The sequence below is a fragment of the Pseudophryne corroboree genome, chromosome 2, assembly GCF_028390025.1.
Source record: "Pseudophryne corroboree isolate aPseCor3 chromosome 2, aPseCor3.hap2, whole genome shotgun sequence".
In the NCBI taxonomy this organism is placed as follows: Eukaryota; Metazoa; Chordata; class Amphibia; order Anura; family Myobatrachidae; genus Pseudophryne; species Pseudophryne corroboree.
The window spans coordinates 323,052,010-323,072,884 of record NC_086445.1 but is presented as its reverse complement, the minus strand read 5'-3'; the positions used below and the strand labels follow the sequence as shown (position 1 = coordinate 323,072,884).

Here is a 20,875-nt window from a genome sequence, read left to right as displayed (position 1 = left end):
GTCCCTTATCTGGACGATCTTCTGATAAAGGCACGATCCAGGGAGCTTTTGTCGCTCCATATCGACCGCACCACCCATCTTCTATCAGACCATGGGTGGATCCTCAACTTGCAGAAGTCCCACCTGGAGCCAACTCAGAAGCTCCTGTTCCTTGGGATGTTACTTGATACCGTGGCCCAGAAGGTGTTTCTACCAGAGGACAAGGCGAGAACACTTCAGGAGAAGGTCCGCATGGTGCTCCGGCCTCCTTGAGTGTCCCTCCATCTCTGCATAAGATTGCTAGGAAAAATGGTTGCCTCTTACGAGGCGATCCAGTATGGGAGCTTCCATGCCAGAACATTTCAATTGGCTCTCCTGAGGAAGTGGTCCAGGTCGCATCTCCAGATGCACCGGATGGTTCAGCTGTTACCTTAGGCCAGGATTTCCCTCCTGTGGTGGCTACAGTCCTCCAATCTCCTAGAAGGCCGCAGTTTCGGGTTTCAAGATTGGAACCTCCTCACGACGGATGCTAGTCTACGGGGATGAGGAGCTGTCACCCATGGGGCGCAGTTCCAGGGCAGGTGGTCAGCCCACGAGGCCCTCCTTCCAATCAACATTCTGGAACTTTGGGCGATCTACAATGCTCTGCTTCAGGCCTCTCCTCTGATCAGATCACGCGATCTAGGGTACTGTCTGACAACGCCATGGCTGTGGCGTATATCAATCGACAAGGAGGGACAAAAAGCAGACCCTGCATGCGAGAGGTGTCAAAAATATTCCTCTGGGCGGAAAGAAATGCAAGAGCAATGTCAGCAATCTTCATTCCGGGTGTGGACAACTGGGAGGAGGACTTCCTGAGTCGTCACAATCTCCACGGGAGAGTGGGGGCTCCACCATCTGGTATTCCAGCAGATCATCGACCGGTGGGGTTGCCCACAAATATACATGTTGGCTTCTCGGCTCAACAAGAAACTTCCCTGGTGTTGCTCACGTTCCAGGGATCCTCAGGCTAGGGCAGTGGACGCACTGGCTTCGCTTTGGCCGTACTGACTAGTCTACCTATTTCCTCAGATTCCATTGCTCCCAAGGGGGCTAAAGTGAATCGGGAATCAAGGTGTCCAGGCAATTCTGATTTCCCTGGATCGCCCTCGGAGGGCGTGGTACGAGGATCTTCTGGACATGTCCGTCAAAGGCCTTTGGCATCTACCACTATGAAGAGATCTTCTTCAACAAGGACCGTTCGTCTACCCGGACTTACGGCAACTTCGTTTGATGGCATGGAGGTTGAGCGGAACATCCTAGCTCACAAGGGCCTTTCCAAGAAGGTTATTGCTACCATGGTTCAGGCCAGAAAACCTGTGACGTCAAAACACGATCATCATATCTGGAGGAGATATGTCTCTTGGTGTGAGGAACACACGTATCCAGCTGCGGAGTTCGACTTGGGACGTTTCCTGCAGGGTAGTGTGGATAAGGGCTTTTGTCTGGGTTCCATTAAGGTGCAGATTTCAGCCCTCTCCATTTTCTTTTAGTAAAAATTGGCAGTTTTGCCAGAAGTTCAGACCTTCTTGCAAGGGGTACTCCACATACAACCACCTATTGTGCTGCCTACGGCACCCTGGAATTTGGATGTAGTGTTGGCATTTCTACAGTCCTCCTGGTTTGAACCTCTGATGACGGTAGAAGATAAGTACCTCACGTGGAAGACTATGATGTTACTGGCCCTGGCTTCTGCTCAACGTGTTTCAGAATTGGGGGCCTTATCGTGTAAAAGTCCGCACTTGGTCTTTTACGAGGACAGAGCGGAGCTCCGGACTAGACAGCAGTTCCTGCCGAAGGTTGTCTCCACGTTCCATCTGAATCAACCTATTGTGCTTTCGTACAGTTCTGACGCTTCTGCTCCTCCGGAGTCATTGGAATGCTTTGCATGCCTTGAAAATCTGTCAATCGCACAGCTCGGGTCAGAAAAACGGATTCGTTGTTCGTGCGCTATGATGCACAGATAAAGGGTTGTCCTGCTTCCAAGCAGTCCATTGCTCGTTGGATTAGGCTTACTATCCAACAGGCCAATGTGTTGGCAGCCTTACCTGTTCCTAAGTTTCTAAAGGCCCACTCTACAAGATCAGTGGGCTCTTCCTGGGCGGCTGCCCGTGGAGTTTCGGCCTTGCAACTATGCCGAGCTGCTACCTAGTCGGGGAAGAACACCTTTGTGAAGTTCTACAAATTTGATACCGTGGTCCAAGAGGATACCCAGTTTGGGCAGGCGGTGCTGCAGCAGTCTCCGCACATTCCCACCCTTTCTGGAAGCTTTGGGATGTCCCCATCGTACTAGATTTCCCCAATATCCCTTATGTATGCTAGAGAAAATAGGATTTTAATACCTACTGGTAAATCCTTTTCTCATAGTCCATGAGGGATATTGGGCGCCCGTCTCAGTGCGTGGACTTTTCTGCAGGTTCTTGTTCTATAGTTACCTGTTCAGCTATTGCTGTTGCTGGTAGTTGTATGTTAGTGGTGTGCTGGTGTGTAAATCTCACCACCTTTTCTGTTATTTTCCTTCTCTCTTATATGTCCTTTCTCCTTCGGGCACATATTTACCTATAACTGCCTGTGGGAGGGGGCATAGAGGGGAGGAGCCAGTTGAAGAAATTTTAAAGTGCCCTGACTCCTTTGGACCCCATTTATACCCCATCGTATTAGATTTCCCCAATATCCCTTATGGACTACGAGAAAAGGATTTACCGGTAGGTATTAAAATCCTATTTATTTATTTCTTTTTAGATCAAAGAAATTAGTATAAAGTTGCAGATAAAGCTTGGCACAGGTCACTCATATCGGACCTGTCTTTTGCCTTTTTACCCTGGATTGTGTACTTTTTCTTTAGTTGTGCATCTTAGTTTGCAGGTTGAGTCTCCCTTATACAAAATTAAAAATCCCAAATTTGTGGGTCCCCTGCTGAGATTATATATATATATATATATATATATATATATATATATATATATATATATATATATATATATATATATATATATATATATATATATTGTCATTATCTCAGTAGGGGATCCAAAAATGTGGGATTTTGGATAAGGGGTACTCAACCTGTAGTGTATTTAGGATTAGCGTTGTCGCAGTTAAATCACAATGACCATGTAGCGTTTTACCGGACTATTTGATGTGATTTGAGGGTCATTGTCTCTGGACACATCTGTATTCGAGATGGGGAGGAAGCTGGATTTGGTGAAATAACACGCTATAATAAGCAGAAGGAGGAGCTTTTATTTTCTGGTAACAGGTTGAAAATGTTATTAGTTAAGGAATGAAGATGGGGGAAAAGTTCATGAGTTGAATAGAATGAGAAAAATGGATACTAGGATGTGATCTAACCAAAGTTCTTGAGTCCCTCCTTAGACTGACTTAATATAGTGGTGCTAATATACAGAAAACAGGCCACGTGTGTGGGCAAAATGATCAGCTGTGTAAGATACGAGGTCGAATAAAATGTTGTTACTGCAAAACCCTAAACTTTGCGTCCTTGAACAAAAAAATCAATATAGGTAAAAATAATTGCTGGCTAGTTGTGAATACATACATGGAAATTAAAGATTACACTTGGATCATGTGCCTCCATTTCCCAAACCAAATTCGTAGCAAGAAAGACCTATCATGACACAGGGGCAATTCAGTTCTCTGTAATGTGCCTCTGGACAGACTGTTTGGGCACTGTACCATCAATCATTTTCCTTCACCCCACAGAAGTGCAAAGAACAATGAGCAGATATTCCTTACTGTGCATAGCTAGACATTGCAGTGGTATCCCGCGGCAAATCACGGAAAACCGAAGTATCCCCTAATATGATGTATAAACTTGTTGATTTGTGAAAATTTTTGCCTATAAGATGTGTATATTAAATATTAACTTGTATATGTTTTACGTGCCATTTTTACACATAGGCAAGATGAATAATATGCCCCATTTTGCATTCGTTTTTTTCTGTTATTCACAGGTACGTCAGCCTGTCATCTGTGTCAACCACCATGTCTTCTGTTCTGTTTGCATTCAATTGTGGCTGAAGAACAACAGTCAGTGCCCAGCCTGCCGGGTGCCCATTACTCCTGAGAATCCCTGCAAGGATATCATAGGTATGGTGAACAATCATCAGGGCTTTCTAAGTGTCACTCATGCTGTTTCAGGCTTCAGTTTAGACGTTACAATTATTAAAAAAAAAAAAAAAAAATTTGGGGGGGGGGGGGGTGCTTAAACCCCTCTCTCCCACAAGTAGTAGAACTCCTGCTCTGAAACAGCCATCCAATCTGATACGTCAAGGAGCAATTATTATCCCATCATTATGGTTTTAGTAGTATCTGGTATAGATTCAATTGGAGTGAAATTCTGAATGTGGGACTGGTTGGGGAAGGGACTGTAATGATTTTACCTGAAGCCCTACATTATAAGGGTTACAAAAGTTATACATTTTCCTATAACATGTTAATCTGCTATTCTACACTTTACATAACTTTATCGTCACAATAATATCATTTGTTTAGGAAGATCCTTGGAGAAAGTGTCGAAACCTACAAGCAGAGCCCTGTACTGACATATTTGAATATAGCCTGTAATTATAGTTATTAGTATATCTACGCACAAATACACCGTAATTGATGAATTGACTTTGAAATATATTTATTATCAGCTCTCTGTGTATATAGATGTTTTATTTTTCATAGGTGGAACAGGTGAAAATGAAATCATAGTCAGTCATTCAATCCGAAAACACCTGCGTAAAACGAGACTTGAGCTTCTCCACAAGGAATATGAGGTAATAAATGACATGATTTAAATAAAAATAATTCACTAAGTTTATGTTGGAGCTAAGACGGTCTCTTTTTCATTTCCCCATTCTCTTGGTTTTCTTACAACATTATATCCATTACATAAAACTTCTGTGTCCACCTAGCACATGTGCAGCGAGAGCTGGAGGGAAGCTCCACCCCACCCCCTACTCCCCCTCAGCTGTCACCCGAACACTGCATCTTGTCTCCCTCAGCCTTGTGTGGATGTACAGATCTGTACTTTCCAGTAATAGATCAGAAGCAGTCAAGGATAGAGGAGTATATAAATAAGAGACAGACGGGAGAGGGGGGACAGAGATGAGATAGTGATACTGATTTGTAGGACAGAGATGGAGATAGATACAGGGGAGACAGAGATGAGAGAGATGGTGGGAGAGGGATAGAGATGAGAGAGACTGAGGAAGGTGGGACTTAAGATGAGAGAGAGAGACAGATTGGGGCACAGGAAGCAGAGATGAGTAAGACAGATGGGATACAGTGGTGAGAGATACAGGGGAGGGGTGACAGAGATGATAGAGACAGGGAGTGGTGGGGTAGAGCAGTGACGTGCAGTGAGTTAAATGGCTGGGGAGGCACAAACTAGTATTAGTCAGATTTACACACACATATATGAACCCGACGGTTCATGTGGGCATTATACAAAGGTGCCGCAGTATATACTGCTAGAAGTGTGGTGCGTTTTGATTAGAGATGTGTGGACAAGGCCTGTCATAGACCAGTATAATGCAGAGTTTTGACTATAAAACTGATTAGAACAATGCACAGAAGATATTTCTAATATTTCCTTTGTATTTTTCATATCATTTTTATAGTCTGAACTCTGGAGTATAACGGGAGAGGCTCTGCTTCACCTGACTGCACGTCACTGGGGCAGAGATGACAGCTAGTGGTGAACAGAGATTAGAGAAATACAGAGGGGTGAGTAGTGCAGAGATTCGCGGGACAGAGATGAGAGTGAGATAGGTGGAAGTAAGACACAGGATAAAAAAGAACAACCCGGCAATGCTGTTCACAATAGCTTGCAATATGGTGAATGACTGGTTCAGTATCAGGAAAGCAGTCTGCAAATGAAGTCAAGTCAATATAGCCTCCCAATAGTAAACCTAGGAAAATACAATACAGACCTATATAAAAGCTTTCCAGTATCTGTATTGGTCTTTGTCAGTAACTGAAGTAACACGATTATTCACATTATTTTGTATAACAATGTTGACTTTGTGTAGCTAAATATAGAGCAACATTTTAAATCTCCATCTCTGTGTGAAAGCTGAGAACTGACTACATTTTGGTTCTACCTAGGAGTTTCATTTGTATGCAACAAAAAGAAAGTGTTGGGTTTTGCCAATAGCATGATTTGTTGTTACCATTTGTGTTTTTTAGGATGAAATAGAGTCCCTGGTAAAAGAGACAGAAGAACTAAAAAGAACAAATCTTACATTAGAACAGCGACTTAATGAATTGCCTGATCCTGTCACTACTACTTCACCCTGCCGTTGTGCACACAGACAGGCAGATGTTAGCAGCAACATTAGTGATAAACTACTAGTGGAGTGGAACAGAAAGCTGGAAATGGTGAATACTGCAAACCAGAAGGTGACAGGAGACCTAGAAAAGCTAAAACAGGTAACACATAGTCTTGTGCGAGATGTAGATTATGAGTCTGAGTTCACACCAAGTGCATTTATGGCGCATATCCTGCGCTTTTACCCACTGGATCTGAGCATAACCAGCTATGGGAGATGCAGAGCTGTACGTTAATCAGCTGCACTCGATTTGCTACTAAGGGAGTTGTAATGGTGTGATCACATGCATGAAGAGCTTGGTGATGGAATTGCTATGCGGATTTGTGATTACACTCATCAGCCAGATCTGGTGCAACTGCGCGCTGATAACGGTAATGACTATGAAACCAAGAGTACAGATATGGGAAGTACGTGCACACAATGCTGGTGCAGCTTGTGTTCATCTCTGCATCAGCCATTTGTGCTTATTTTGTATCATATCATTTTGTACCCTATGGGGTATATGCAATTGCGGTCGAATTCCCGAAATTGTCGAATTTCGGGTCATTTTCGACCAAAAAAAAAAAATCGCCTATGCAATTCAGTGCTTTCCGACCAAAAAACAGACTTTCCAAATTCGACTTTTTGAAATTCGACTTTTTGCAAATTCGACTTTTTTGCAATGATACAAGTGCTGCAATTCGACCAAAGCATATTCAATTCAAGTTTGGAAATTCGACAGCAGTGCTTTTAGACAGCAAATTCGTCATTTTCAATCCGCCACACTTTGGAGGGTGAAAACAAATAAAAAAAATTTAAACATGGTTTTTTTTGTGTTTTTTTTTTTTGGGAATAGCAGATCTATTTATATTAGAAGGGATTAGGTACTTTTTTTTTTTTTTTTTTGGAGGCACAAATATTATTTATATATTTTTTAAAATATTATTATTATTTTTTTTTTTAATGCTGGAACGGTAAAATCATAAAAAAAAATGGCGTGGGGTCCCCCTTCCAAAGCATAACCAGCCTCGGGCTCTTCGAGCTGGTCCTGGTTCTAAAAATGCGGGGGAAAAATTGACAGGGGATCCCCCGTATTTTTAAAACCAGCACCGGGCTCTGCGCCTGGTGCTGGTGCCAAAAATACGGGGGACAAAAAGAGTAGGGGTCCCCCGTATTTTTAACACCAGCATCGGGCTCCACTAGCTGGACAGATAATGCCACAGCCGGGGGTCACTTTTATGCCGTGCCCTGCGGCCGTGGCATCAAATATCCAACTAGTCACCCCTGGCCGGGGTACCCTGGGGGAGTGGGGACCCCTTCAATCAAGGGGTCCCCCCCCCAGCCACCCAAGGGCCAGGGGTGAAGCCCGAGGCTGTCCCCCCCCATCCAATGGGCTGCGGATGGGGGGGCTGATAGCCTTTTGTGATAATAAAAAGATTTCTCTATCGTCCTAAGTGGATGCTGGGGTTCCTGAAAGGACCATGGGGAATAGCGGCTCCGCAGGAGACAGGGCACAAAAAAGTAAAGCTTTTACCAGATCAGGTGGTGTGCACTGGCTCCTCCCCCTATGACCCTCCTCCAGACTCCAGTTAGATTTTGTGCCCGAACGAGAAGGGTGCAATCTAGGTGGCTCTCCTAAAGAGCTGCTTAGAGAAAGTTTAGCTTAGGTTTTTTACTTTACAGTGAGTCCTGCTGGCAACAGGATCACTGCAACGAGGGACTTAGGGGAGAAGTAGTGAACTCACCTGCGTGCAGAGTGGATTTGCTGCTTGGCTACTGGACACTAGCTCCAGAGGGACGATCACAGGTACAGCCTGGATGGTCACCGGAGCCGCGCCGCCGGCCCCCTTGCAGACGCTGAAGAGAGAAGAGGTCCAAAATCGGCGGCTGAAGACTCCTGAGTCTTCATAAAGGTAGCGCACAGCACTGCAGCTGTGCGCCATTTTCCTCTCAGCACACTTCACACAACAGTCACTGAGGGTGCAGAGCGCTGGGGGGGGCGCTCTGAGAGGCAAATAAAAACCTTATTAGAGGCAAAAAATACCTCACATATAGCCCACAGAGGCTATATGGAGATATTTAACCCCTGCCTAACTTCAAAAATAGCGGGAGACGAGCCCGCCGAAAAAGGGGCGGGGCCTATCTCCTCAGCACACAGCGCCATTTTCTCTCACAGAAAAGCTGGAGAGAAGGCTCCCAGGCTCTCCCCTGCACTGCACTACAGAAACAGGGTTAAAACAGAGAGGGGGGGCACTGATTTTGGCGATATTGTATATATATAAAAGATGCTATAAGGGAGAAACACTTATATAAGGTTGTCCCTATATAATTATAGCGTTTTTGGTGTGTGCTGGCAGACTCTCCCTCTGTCTCCCCAAAGGGCTAGTGGGTCCTGTCCTCTGTCAGAGCATTCCCGGTGTGTGTGCTGTGTGTCGGTACGTGTGTGTCGACATGTATGAGGACGATGTTGGTGAGGAGGCGGAGAAATTGCCTGTAATGGTGATGTCACTCTCTAGGGAGTCGACACCGGAATGGATGGCTTATTTAGAGAATTACGTGAGAATGTCAACACGCTGCAAGGTCGGTTGACGACATGAGACGGCCGACAATCTATTAGGACCGGTCCAGGCGTCTCAGAAACACCGTCAGGGGTTTTTAAAAAAACGCCCATTTACCTCAGTCGGTCGACACAGACACAGACACGGACACTGAATACAGTGTCGACGGTGAATAAACAAACGTATTTCTCATTAGGGCCACACGTTAAGGGCAATGAAGGAGGTGTTACGTGTTTCTGATACTACAAGTACCACAAGAAAGGGTATTATGTGGGAGTGAAAAAACTACCTGTAGTTTTTCCTGAATCAGATAAAATAAAATGAAGTGTGTGATGATGCGTAGGGTTACCCCGATAGCAAATATTGGCGTTATACCCTTTCCCGCCAGAAATTAGGGTACGTTGGGAAACACCCCTTAGGGTGATAAGGCGCTCACACGCTTATCAAGTGGCGTTACCGTCTCCAGATACGGCCGCCCTCAAGGAGCCAGCTGATAGGAAGCTGGAAAAATATCCTAAAAAGTATATACACACATACGGTGGTTATACTGCGACCAGCGATCGCCATCAGCCTGGAGATGCAGTGCTGGGTTGGCTTGGTCGGATTCCCTGACTGAAAATATTTTATTCATGTACAGCATTTAATAGGATGCATTCTATATATATGTATGTGAGATGCACTGAGGGATATTTGCTCTCTGGCATCAAGATAAGTGCGTTGTCCATATCTCCCAGAAGATGTCAGGGACACGACAGTGGTCAGGTGATACAGATCCCATACGGCAGATGGAAGTATTGCTGTATAAAGGGAAGGAGTTATTTGGGGGTCGGTCCATCGGACCTGGGGACCACAGCAACAGCTGGGAAATCCAACCTTTTTTACCCCAAGTTACATCTCAGCTAAAAAAGACACCGTCTTTTCAGCCTCAATCTTTCCTTTCCCATGAGGGCATGCAGGCAAAAGGCCAGTCATATCTGCCCAGACATAGAGGTAAGGGAAGTAGACTGCAGCAGGCAGCCCTTTCCCAGGAAAAGAAGCCCTCCACCGCGTCTGCCAAGTCCTCAGCATGACGCTGGGGCCGTGCAAGCGGACTCAAGGTGGGGGGGTAGTCTCAAGAGTCTCAGGGCGCAGTGGGATCACTCGCAAGTTGACCCCTAGATCGTACGAGTATTATCCCAGGGGTAAAGATTGGAGAGTCGAGACATCTTCTCCTCGCAGGTTCCTGAAGTCTGCTTTACCAACGGCTCCCTCCGACAGGGAGGCAGCATTGGAAACAATTCACAAGCTGTATATCCAGCAGGTGATAATCAAAGTACCCCTCCTACGACAAGGAAAAGGGTATTATTTTTCCACACTATATTGTGGTACTGAAGCCAGACGGCTTGGTGACACATAGTCTAAATCTAAAATGTTTTGAACACTTACATAAAAGGTTCAAATCGAGATAAAGTCACTCAGAGCAGTGATAGCGAACCGGAAAAAAGGGGACTATATGGTGTCCCTGGACATCAAGGATTACCTCCATGTCCAAATTTTGTCCTTCTCATCAAGGGTACCTCTGGTTCGTGGTACAGAACTGTCAATATCAGTTTCAGACGATGCCGTTTGAATTATCCACGGCACCCCGGGCCTTTTTACCAAGGTAATGGCCGAAAAGATGTTTCTTCAAAGAAAAAAGGCATCTAAATTATTCCTTACTTGCACGACCTAAAAAGGGCAAGTTCCAGAGAACAGTTGGAGGTCGGAAGAGCACTATCTAAAGTAGTTCTTCGACGGCACGACTGGATTCTAAATATTCCAAGAATCGCAGCTGTTTTCCGACGATACGTCTGCTGTTCCTAGGGATGATTCTGGACACGGTTCAGAAAAAGGTTTTTCTTCCCGAGGAAAAAGCCAAGGAGTTATCCGACCTGTCAGGAACCTCCTAAAACCAGGAAAGGTGTCTGTACATCAATGCACAAGAGTCCTGGGAAAAATGGTGGCTTTTTACGAAGCAATTCCATTCGGCAGATTCCATGCAAGAATTTTCCAAAGGGATCTGTTGGACAAATGGTCAGGGTCGCATCCTCAGATGCACCTGCGAATAACCCTGTCGCCAAGGACAAGGGTATATCTTCTGTGGTGGTTGCAAAAGGCTCATCTATTGGAGGGCCGCAGATTCGGCATACAGGATTTGATCCTGGTGACCACGGACGCCAGCCTGAGAGGTTGGGGAGCAGTCACACAAGGAAGAAACTTCCAGGGGGTATGGACGAACCTGGAAAAGTCTCTTCACATAAACATTCTGGTACTAAGAGCAATCTAAAATGCTCTAAGCCAGGCGGAACCACTCCTGCAAGGAAAACCGGTGTTGATTCAGTCGGACAACATCACGGCGGTCGCCCATGTAAACAGACAGGGCGGCACAAGAAGCAGGAGTGCAATGGCAGAAGCTACCAAGATTCTTCGCTGGGCGGAGAATCACGTAATAGCACTGTCAGCAGTGTTCTTCCCGGGCGTGGACAACTGGGAAGCAGACTTCCTCAGCAGACACGATATTCACCCGGGAGAGGGGGGTCTTCATCCAGAAGTCTTCCACATGCTAGTAAACTGTTGGGAAAGACCAATGGTAGACATGATGGCGTCTCGCCTCAACAAGAAACTGGACAAGTATTGCGCCAGGTCAAGAGATCCACAGGCAATAGCTGTGGACGCACTGGTAACACCTTGGGTGTACAAATCAGTATATGTGTTTCCTCCTCTGCCTCTCATACCAAAGGTATTGAAGATTATACGGTGAGGAGGAGTAAGAACGATACTAGTGGCTCCGGATTGGCCAAGAAGGACTTGGTACCCGGAACTTCAAGAGTTGGTCACGGACGACCCGTGCCCTCTACTTCTGAGAAGGGACCTGCTACAACAGGGTCCCTGTCTCTTTCAAGACTTACCGCGGCTGCGTTTGACGGCATGGCGGTTGAACGCCAGATCCTAAAAGGGAAAGGCATTCCAGAAGAAGTCATTCCTACCTTGATTAAGGCAAGGAAGGAAGTCACCGCGTAACATTATCACCGCATTTGGCGAAAATATGTCGCGTGGTGCGAGGATCGGAGTGTTCCGACGGAGGAATTTCAACTGGGTCGTTTCCTACATTTCCTACAATCAGGATTGTCTATGGGTCTCAAATTGAGATCTATTAAGGTTCAAATTTCGGCCCTGTCAATATTCTTCCAAAAAGAATTGGCCTCAGTTCCTGAGGTACAGACTTTTGTTAAAGGAGTACTGCATATACAGCCTCCTGTGGTGCCTCCGGTGGCACCGTGGGATCTAAATGTAGTTTTAGTTTCCTCAAATCCCATTGGTTTGAACCATTGAAAAAGGTGGATTTTAAATATCTCACATGGAAAGTGACTATGTTACTGGCCCTGGCTTCCGCCAGGAGAGTATCTGAATTGGCGGCTTTATCTTATAAAAGCCCTTATCTAATCTTCCATTCGGATAGGGCAGAACTGAGGACTCGTCCGCATTTTCTCCCTAAGGTGGTATCAGCGTTTCACCTGAACCAACCTATTGTGGTGCCTGCGGCCACTGGCGACTTGGAGGACTCCAAGTTGTTGGACGTTGTCAGAGCCTTAAAAATATACATTTCAAGGACGGCTGAAGTCAGAAAATCTGACTCGCTGTTGATACTATATGCACCCAACAAGTTGGGTGCCCCTGCTTCTAAGCAGACGATTGCTCGTTGGATTTGTAACACAATTCAACTTGCTCATTCTGTGGCAGGCCTGCCACAGCCTAAATCTGTTAAGGCCCATTCCACAAGGAAGGTGGGCTCATCTTGGGCGGCTGCCCGAGGGGTCTCGGCATTACAATTCTGCCGAGCAGCTACGTGGTCGGGGGAAAACACGTTTGTGAAGTTCTACAAATTTGATACCCTGGCAAAAGAGGACTTGGAATTCTCTCATTCGGTGCTGCAGAGTCATCCGCACTCTCCCGCCCGTTTGGGAGCTTTGGTATTATCCCCATGGTCCTTTCAGGAACCCCAGCATCCACTTAGGACGATAGAGAAAATAAGAATTTACTTACCGATAATTCTATTTCTCGGAGTCCGTAGTGGATGCTGGGCGCCCATCCCAAGTGCGGATTATCTGCAATACTGTACATAGTTATTGTTAACAAATTCGGGTTATATTGTTAAGGAGCCATCTTTAAGAGGCTCTTTCTGTTATCATACTGTTAACTGGGTTTAGATCACAAGTTGTACGGTGTGATTGGTGTGGCTGGTATGAGTCTTACCCGGGATTCAAATTGCCTCCCTTATTGTGTACGCTCGTCCGGGCACAGTACCTAACTGGAGTCTGGAGGAGGGTCATAGGGGGAGGAGCCAGTGCACACCACCTGATCTGGTAAAAGCTTTACTTTTTTGTGCCCTGTCTCCTGCGGAGCCGCTATTCCCCATGGTCCTTTCAGGAACCCCAGCATCCACTACGGACTCCGAGAAATAGAATTATCGGTAAGTAAATTCTTATTATTGTTTTTTCCAGTAGTACTACAAGTCCCAGCAAGCCTCCCCCGCAAGCTGGTACTTGGAGAACCACAAGTACCAGCATGCGGGAGAAAAACGGGCCCGCTGGTACCTGTAGTACTACTGGGGAAAAAATACCCAAATAAAAACAGGACACACACACCGTCGACAGTAAAACTTTATTTCATACGTCGACACACATACTTACCTATGTTCACACGCCGACATCGGTCCTCTTCTCCATGTAGAATCCACGGATACCTGAAAAGAAAAGTTCAATATACTCACCTCAGCCATGGTCCAGAGATAAATCCACGTACTTGGCAAAAAAAGAAAACGCAAATACCCGACCACCGGACTGAAAGGGGTCCCATGCTGACACATGGGACACCTTTCCACGAATGAGACCTGTCAGTGACAGCTGTCACAGAAAGGTCTCTAAGCCAATCAGGAAGCGCAACTTCGTTGCGCTCACCTGATTGGCTGTGCGCTGTCTGAACTCAGACAGGGCATCGCACAGCCCCGTCCATTATATTCAATGGTGGGAACTTAGCGGCTAGCGGTGAGGTCACCCGCCGGTCCGCGGCTGACCGGCGGGTGACCCCACCGCTACCCGCAAAGTTCCCACCATTGAAAGTAATGGAGCGGCTTTGCGATGCGCTGTCACAGTACAGACAGCGCACAGCCAATCAGGTGAGCGCCACGGAAGTAGCGCTTCCTGATTGGCTGAAGGGACTTCAGTGACAGGAGTCACGTGATGTCCCGGCATTCGGGAGAAAGGGGTCTGATGTGAAAGCATTGGACCCCTTTCAGTCCGGTATGGAGCGGGTATTTGCGTTTTTTTTTTTTTTAACAAGTACGTGGATTTATCTCTCTGGACGTGGATTTATCTCTGGACGCTGGAAGGTGAGTATAATTTTTTTCACAGGTACCCTCGGATCGTCGGAGACCGTGGCAGTCGGCGTGTCAACATAGGTAAGTATGTGTGTGTCGGTAGTGTGTAATAAAGTTTTACTATCAAGGTGTCTGTGTCCTGTTTTTATTTGGGTATTTTTTCCCCAGTAGTACTACAGGTACCAGCGGGCCCGTTTTTCTCCCGCATGCTGGTACTTGTGGTTCTCCAAGTACCAGCTTGCGGGGGAGGCTTGCTGGGACTTGTAGTACTACTGGAAAAAACAATATCTTTTTATTATCACAAAAGGCTATCAGCCCCCCCATCCGCAGCCCATTGGATGGGGGGGGACAGCCTCGGGCTTCACCCCTGGCCCTTGGGGGGGGGGGACCCCTTGATTGAAGGGGTCCCCACTCCCCCAGGGTACCCCGGCCAGGGGTGACTAGTTGGATATTTGATGCCACGGCCGCAGGGCACGGCATAAAAGTGACCCCCGGCTGTGGCATTATCTGTCCAGCTAGTGGAGCCCGATGCTGGTGTTAAAAATACGGGGGACCCCTACTCTTTTTGTCCCCCGTATTTTTGGCACCAGCACCAGGCGCAGAGCCCGGTGCTGGTTTTAAAAATACGGGGGATCCCTGGCCAATTTTTCCCCAGATTTTTAGAACCAGGACCAGCTCGATGAGCCCGAGGCTGGTTATGCTTTGGAGGGGGGACCCCACGCCATTTTTTTTTCCGGGTTTTTCCCGTTTTTTACCGTTTTTTAAAATCGCGGCAAAATCCGCCAAATCGGCCGATTTTCGCCCGCGATTCTGGCGAATCCGTTTTTCATTGAATATGGTGAATTCCGGCAGGCACCTGCCGGAATTCACCTGGCGAATTGAGTCGGATAAAAAAACGGCGAAAAATTGCCGCGATTCGCCGTGAATTGCATATACCCCTATGTATCATTATCATATGGTTCTTGTTGAGCAAAAACTGTTTACTGTCATGTCTCATTGGTAAGTCATTCTCAAATGGGTTTTGTGATTACCAAGTCTAATTTATAATTCTGAGGTGAGTAAAGCAAAACATAGCAAGTAACCGTGCACCTGTACAAACTGCTGCAATGCAAGGGGTGATGTTTTTGCATGCAGGGTAAATACTGGCTGCTTTATTCTTACACTGCAGTTTAGGTTTGAGCTTGGACACACCCATCTAACCTCTAAATATCTCTGCACATGTTACATCTGCCCCACCTGCAGTACAACATGGTATTGCCCAGGTGCACAGTTACAGTACTTCCTTTTTTTCGCTTTACTCCCACCTCAGAATCAGCCTTTTAACACAATGCAAAACAAATCTTTTCTCTAGGGCATATTATGCCTCTTCCACAGTCCTTTCCCTGTTCTGTGCACACATGCTGTTATCCCACAAGCTAACATTTCATTCTGTATAGACGCATACACTTCAAGTATCATGTGGTGGTGGTGGTTATATATTGATGGATACACATGAAACGGCTTATACTGTAGGTGCTTCACCGGTGTCTCCCAAGTAAATACCTGAGTGCTAAAATAACATTTACTGCAAGGCTTCTAGGCACTGTTTTATGCTATTTTGACATGTTATAACAGACCTGGGCCGGATGTAATGCCGCCTGAGTTTGGCTGCTCTGCGGGATGCTGGCCGAACTCTGAGGTTTTTTTAAAAGGCAATCACTTACCGTGCAAAACCATGTCTTGTAAGTGATTGCCCCTTTAAAAAAAAAAAAAAAGCCTGAGTTCGTCCGGCTTCCCGCACAGCCGCCGAACTCGGGCGGTTTTACATTCGGCCCATGGTGTTTGACTTATGAGACTTAATTTGTATAAGTTGACTAACATGAAAAACTAATATTTTTCAAATTACATGTGTCCTCTTACATCTTTGCTGCAGTTGTGCCAAACTGCCACTCTCAGCTCACCGGTTCTGTGATGCTCTGCTAGCGTCGGGCGTCTTTTTTTTTTTTTGCCAAAAATGCATCTTGATCACAATGCAGTGCAACTAGGACACAACTGGAGACTGTGCCGATTAATTCAACATGCAACACTTGTATATCTGTGTGCGACAGAGTTTCTGAATCTGTGCACGAAAAGCGCGATACAGCGGTCATGGCTTTTTTTCCATGCCAAGTTCCATTGTGCTTTGGCTACAGACTGAGTTCAACACAGCTATGCAAGTATTGTATATCAAATTAATCAGCAGAGTTTCCTGGTGCGTCCTAGTCACATAGCATTGCAACTAAGATGCTAGCAGAGTTACACTGGACCTGGCTCTCGGTCGCACCAACCATCTATCGCTGCATGGTGTATCAAGGCTAGATGTATGAGGACACATCTGTAAATGTGATAATGTTGGGTAGACATGGTGAGATGTGAACTGAACTTTCTGCACTAGTCCTGCAAATTGAAAGTCTGCCGCAATAGGTACTAGTTAGTTACAGTTTAATACAGAGACCATCTAGGCAACATATAGAGTGAGGCCTCTTCTTAAAAGCTCAGTCTATGCATTATTTCCCTTCCCCAGCTGTGGGGTATAGTTACATGAATACTTTGCATTTCTTTTTCAGTATTTGGCTGTCCGTTTTAGGAATAACCTTTATTTAAGGACTAGTAACTTCCATAGTTTTCACTTTTTCACTACCTATGACGGGATATTTTAAGTGTTTTACCCTCCTGAGTAGTATTAGAGCAACATGTTTGACCTTTCCACAGACTCGGTCAGACTTTCAGCCGAGTATGCTCGGTCTATGCTAGGTGTCCAGCTCACCTATAATATGAGTAATGCTAAATACAAGTTGTTGCTTTCTGACGCATACAGTACCTAGGAGCACGCACACTTGTCACAGTTGCATCATGACAGAACCTAATATATCGAAAGTGTTACAGCATGTCCTCTTCTTAGCTAGCTATTGTTTTTGTGCAGCTCTTCATAAAGCCTTCCTAATGTTTCCGTGAAGTTGTCATACATTACTTATTCTCATTGAATATTAATAAGTTTAGCTGTTTTATATAACCACGTTTGCAATATTTTGTAACCACTCTTGTCTGTTGCCATTTTTTCAGATTTGTTATGTCCTTGCAGTCTTTGTATCATGTGATTATATATTCAAGCGCCCCTACTGAAGTGTTCTTTTTGCCCCTACTCTTTGCTGAGGAAAAACAGTTATCTCCTACTTGACCATCTCCATTGCCCTTCTCATTCAGTCTGTAGCCCAGACACGGGTAAGCAGAAGCAAGACACAACAGTGTTGTCAATTAACTGAATCACCACCTAATGGTATAGACCAGCTGCGGTCCTGTGATCAGGAATAAATCATTTGTGAAAGGATTCAGAGCGACAGGGTGGTTTCAGTTGGCTCTCAACCAGTATATTACAACAGATCAGAAGGGCCATCTTCTTTTTGTTTGCTATGGCTTTGTAATGGAAGAGAAGGAACAAAAATACTGGGTATGAGTATGAGAGGGGAAAAAAGGTACTCTGATGAATCAGAGTTCTGCTGCTGGCAAGGAAATCCTTGTTACTGTAAAAACTCTTTCAGACAGAATTTGTCCTGCAAATTTGCCAGGACAGGGTCCTTTTTTTGTGTAAAAGCGTCTACCCGGGTCCAAATTGTCGGGGCCTCGAGCTTGGTTGTTACTAGGATTATTTGCAGGTCCAACCTCGGTTGCATGCTATCTGAAATGGTACAACCCAGGTTTTTCGATCCGAGTCACGCTGAAACACTGATTGGCTGAGCAGGTGGGATGCTGGCTGATTATGTCATTAGGAAGCTGCACAAACTGACACCATGGCACACTGGAAGGGCTGACACTGGTTCAGTGTGAAAGGGGTCGACCCAGGAATGACCTGGGTACAAGCTGCAATGCTATAGGGGTGTAGGAGCTGCGACCCATGTTGAAAAACCTGTGAAAGAGCATGGCCGAGGCCCTGAACTTTTGAACAAATGCTGTGGGCAATTTCAGTTCAGTATAAAAAACTTATGTGTACAACTCACTATCTAACAGGAGACTCCCTGGTGGCGTGGAATGCTCCCCTGCCTGTTCCTGGTAAAAGATTATATTTGGATAAATCATTCTGGACCAGCATTCGTAGTTTTACAAAAATGCCTCTAAGAGATAAGGCTCTCCTGAAACATATCCCATTATAGCTTCTTCCTATGTCACTTTGTAAATGTCTATTTTTCTCAATCAGTTTAATACCCTTCTCTATTGAAGATTTCCATCTACACCATCTATCACTGAGTGACTTGAGAGGGTCAGGGCTGTAATGTTCTTGGAGGCTATTCCTCACACAACAGACCAGGCATGAGACATTTATGTGCACTTGAATCTCTTGGATAATGTGTCTTGACTGAGATGAGTTCAAAGTTTTCCATTTGTAACTGATACATTTTTTATTAAATTGTTTGCTGTTCTGTTTTTTTATTACATGTTTCATTCTTAGGCGATATTAACATTTGCAGCTGTTCATCCTTTGGTATTATTCCTTTCTTGCATATCATTACCTGTCCCCCTTCTTGCATTTACATTAGGTTTGTGAAAGAAGAAATCTTAATGAATGCTGTATAACTTACTTTGTTTCCATAATATTTGTCTGCATATTATTTGTTGATTGTAAGGTAACTGTCTGTATATGTCATGTCATGCATTTATACAGTAGTTGCTGTTAATTTGTCTCTAAAGTGAGCCTCTGTGTTTAGTGAAGAATTAGAAATTTTAACAGGTATTTATATAGTTTGATAATGTCGATATTATCTTAAACCATAAAGCTATACCTTTAAACACACTTTTACCATGGAGCCGCTGCGACCGCTAGACTTAGTACACACGCTACGTACTCTGTACGCTATTTGCCGTACCTTGTACGGACTTGGCGTACAAACGCCGCGCTGGGGGTACAAAGTACACACAGCGCGCACACACTCTTGATATACTTTAAACCTTATTAGTAATGCAATGATATTATTACACTCTAAACCTTATGCAGCAAAGCACTGCAATGATGTTACACCTTAAACCTTATGCAGCGCTGACGGTACAAAGTACCCGCAGCGCGTACACAACTTATCAATACACTCTTAAACCTTATACAGTTAGGTAATGTAATACGCTTTAAACCCTAGCAGGGAAAAGAGGACACAACACAGATTTGTAGTTAAAACACTGGGCTCCGACACCTCAGCGTATATATCTGGAAGGGGATAACAATACAATTTATACACTACAATACAACAGAGTAAATGGCTACAGTCAATGTACATACGTGAGAATATTCGCTTGCGCAACCTGGTCCAGTCCTCCGCTAATCAGGTAGATAGCGTTAAGAGTCTTCTGACCGGCCAGGCAGCAACAGGCTTTTTATACACTACTTCCAAAAGCAATACAATGGATACTGTAATCCCTTTGTCTATTGGACACAGGAATGCACTTTTACAGTACAAGAGAGGTCATAGGTCGATTTGAATAGGTGGGCGATGTCTTTCTTAACTGCTCTTGTGGGTGGTCTCCTCTGGATTCCCGCCGCATACATAATATACAGTAAATACAGTTTAAACCTATATTCTGCTTCTGCACCTAACTATCCTCAGGAACATGCGATCTTCCTCAAACCAACACCAGAATGTTTCCCTTAAAATACCCTACAGCTGGATACCAAACACCACCTTGTAACCTTGTTCTGTCCCCTCCTATCCTGTAAAGGTGAATCCCTTTGTTCTGTAACCATTTTAAACGGCTATTTCTTTCTGATGTGGTGCAGGGGGGCTATGTGTACAATGTGCACTATTTGGATTAAATATGTAATGTTTTGATAACCCTCCATGCATTCACAAACTCCGCCGTAAATACCCATACCACGCGCAGGACCGCGGGAGCGACCATACGCAAATTGCGGATATGTGCACGCACGGCGGAACAAGTGCACGCGCAGCGGGCATGTGTGTGTGTGTGTGTGTGTGTGTGTGTGTGTGGTTAGTACGTGATGTGTGTACTGGAATATTTTTCGACTTTGACAGTCCACCCTTTGGCAGTCAACAATAACTGCCACGATCTTAAACACTAAACAGAAAAATATATAATACAATATCTACAAATGATTGGATGGTAGGAGGAGAGGTGTAGGTGGGAAAATGTATGACCTAATGGGATAGTAAAAGCATGTATGTATGAATCAATGTCTGAGGGGCATGTATCATCGTGCCGTATATGTTCTAGATAAGCTTCGAGGTATTGCGAAGTATACATTAAATCCTTCTTATCCCATATTAAGGGTCTGTAAGTGGGCCAACAAACACTACCGAGCTCTTTTCGGCTTCTTGTTCCAACAAATGGGGTGCACATTTAGTTGATGATACATGGAGGGGGAACATATGTGAGTGCTAATATATGTGGATATCACCTGTCGACTATGTGTGTCTCTAACTGAAGGTTGTAGAGATGAAGATAAGACACATATCTAAAATACATTCACATAACATTTTCATAATCATTCTTGGGTAGGGTCGATGTCTTTTCCGGATCGGTGCATCTGGGCAAAGGGGGGAGACATGGAAAAACGGGTGAAAGAA

The 20,875-nt window shown here is 45.1% G+C and overlaps 1 protein-coding gene across 2 annotated transcripts in view; it reads left to right on the top strand.

Moving 5' to 3' along the window:
- Positions 1 to 20,875, top strand: part of OBI1 (ORC ubiquitin ligase 1) — a 121,292-nt gene that overhangs the window by 59,449 nt on the left and 40,968 nt on the right. Inside the window, exons 2-4 of one of the 2 annotated variants that reach the window (XM_063952991.1) lie at positions 3,990 to 4,125; positions 4,711 to 4,802; positions 6,217 to 6,459. In XM_063952991.1, the coding sequence (XP_063809061.1) occupies positions 3,990 to 4,125; positions 4,711 to 4,802; positions 6,217 to 6,459 (471 nt within the window). Of the gene's footprint in view, positions 1 to 3,989; positions 4,126 to 4,710; positions 4,803 to 5,648; positions 5,755 to 6,216; positions 6,460 to 20,875 lie in introns of those variants that run through there. The other variant, XM_063952992.1, reaches the window with a different exon arrangement.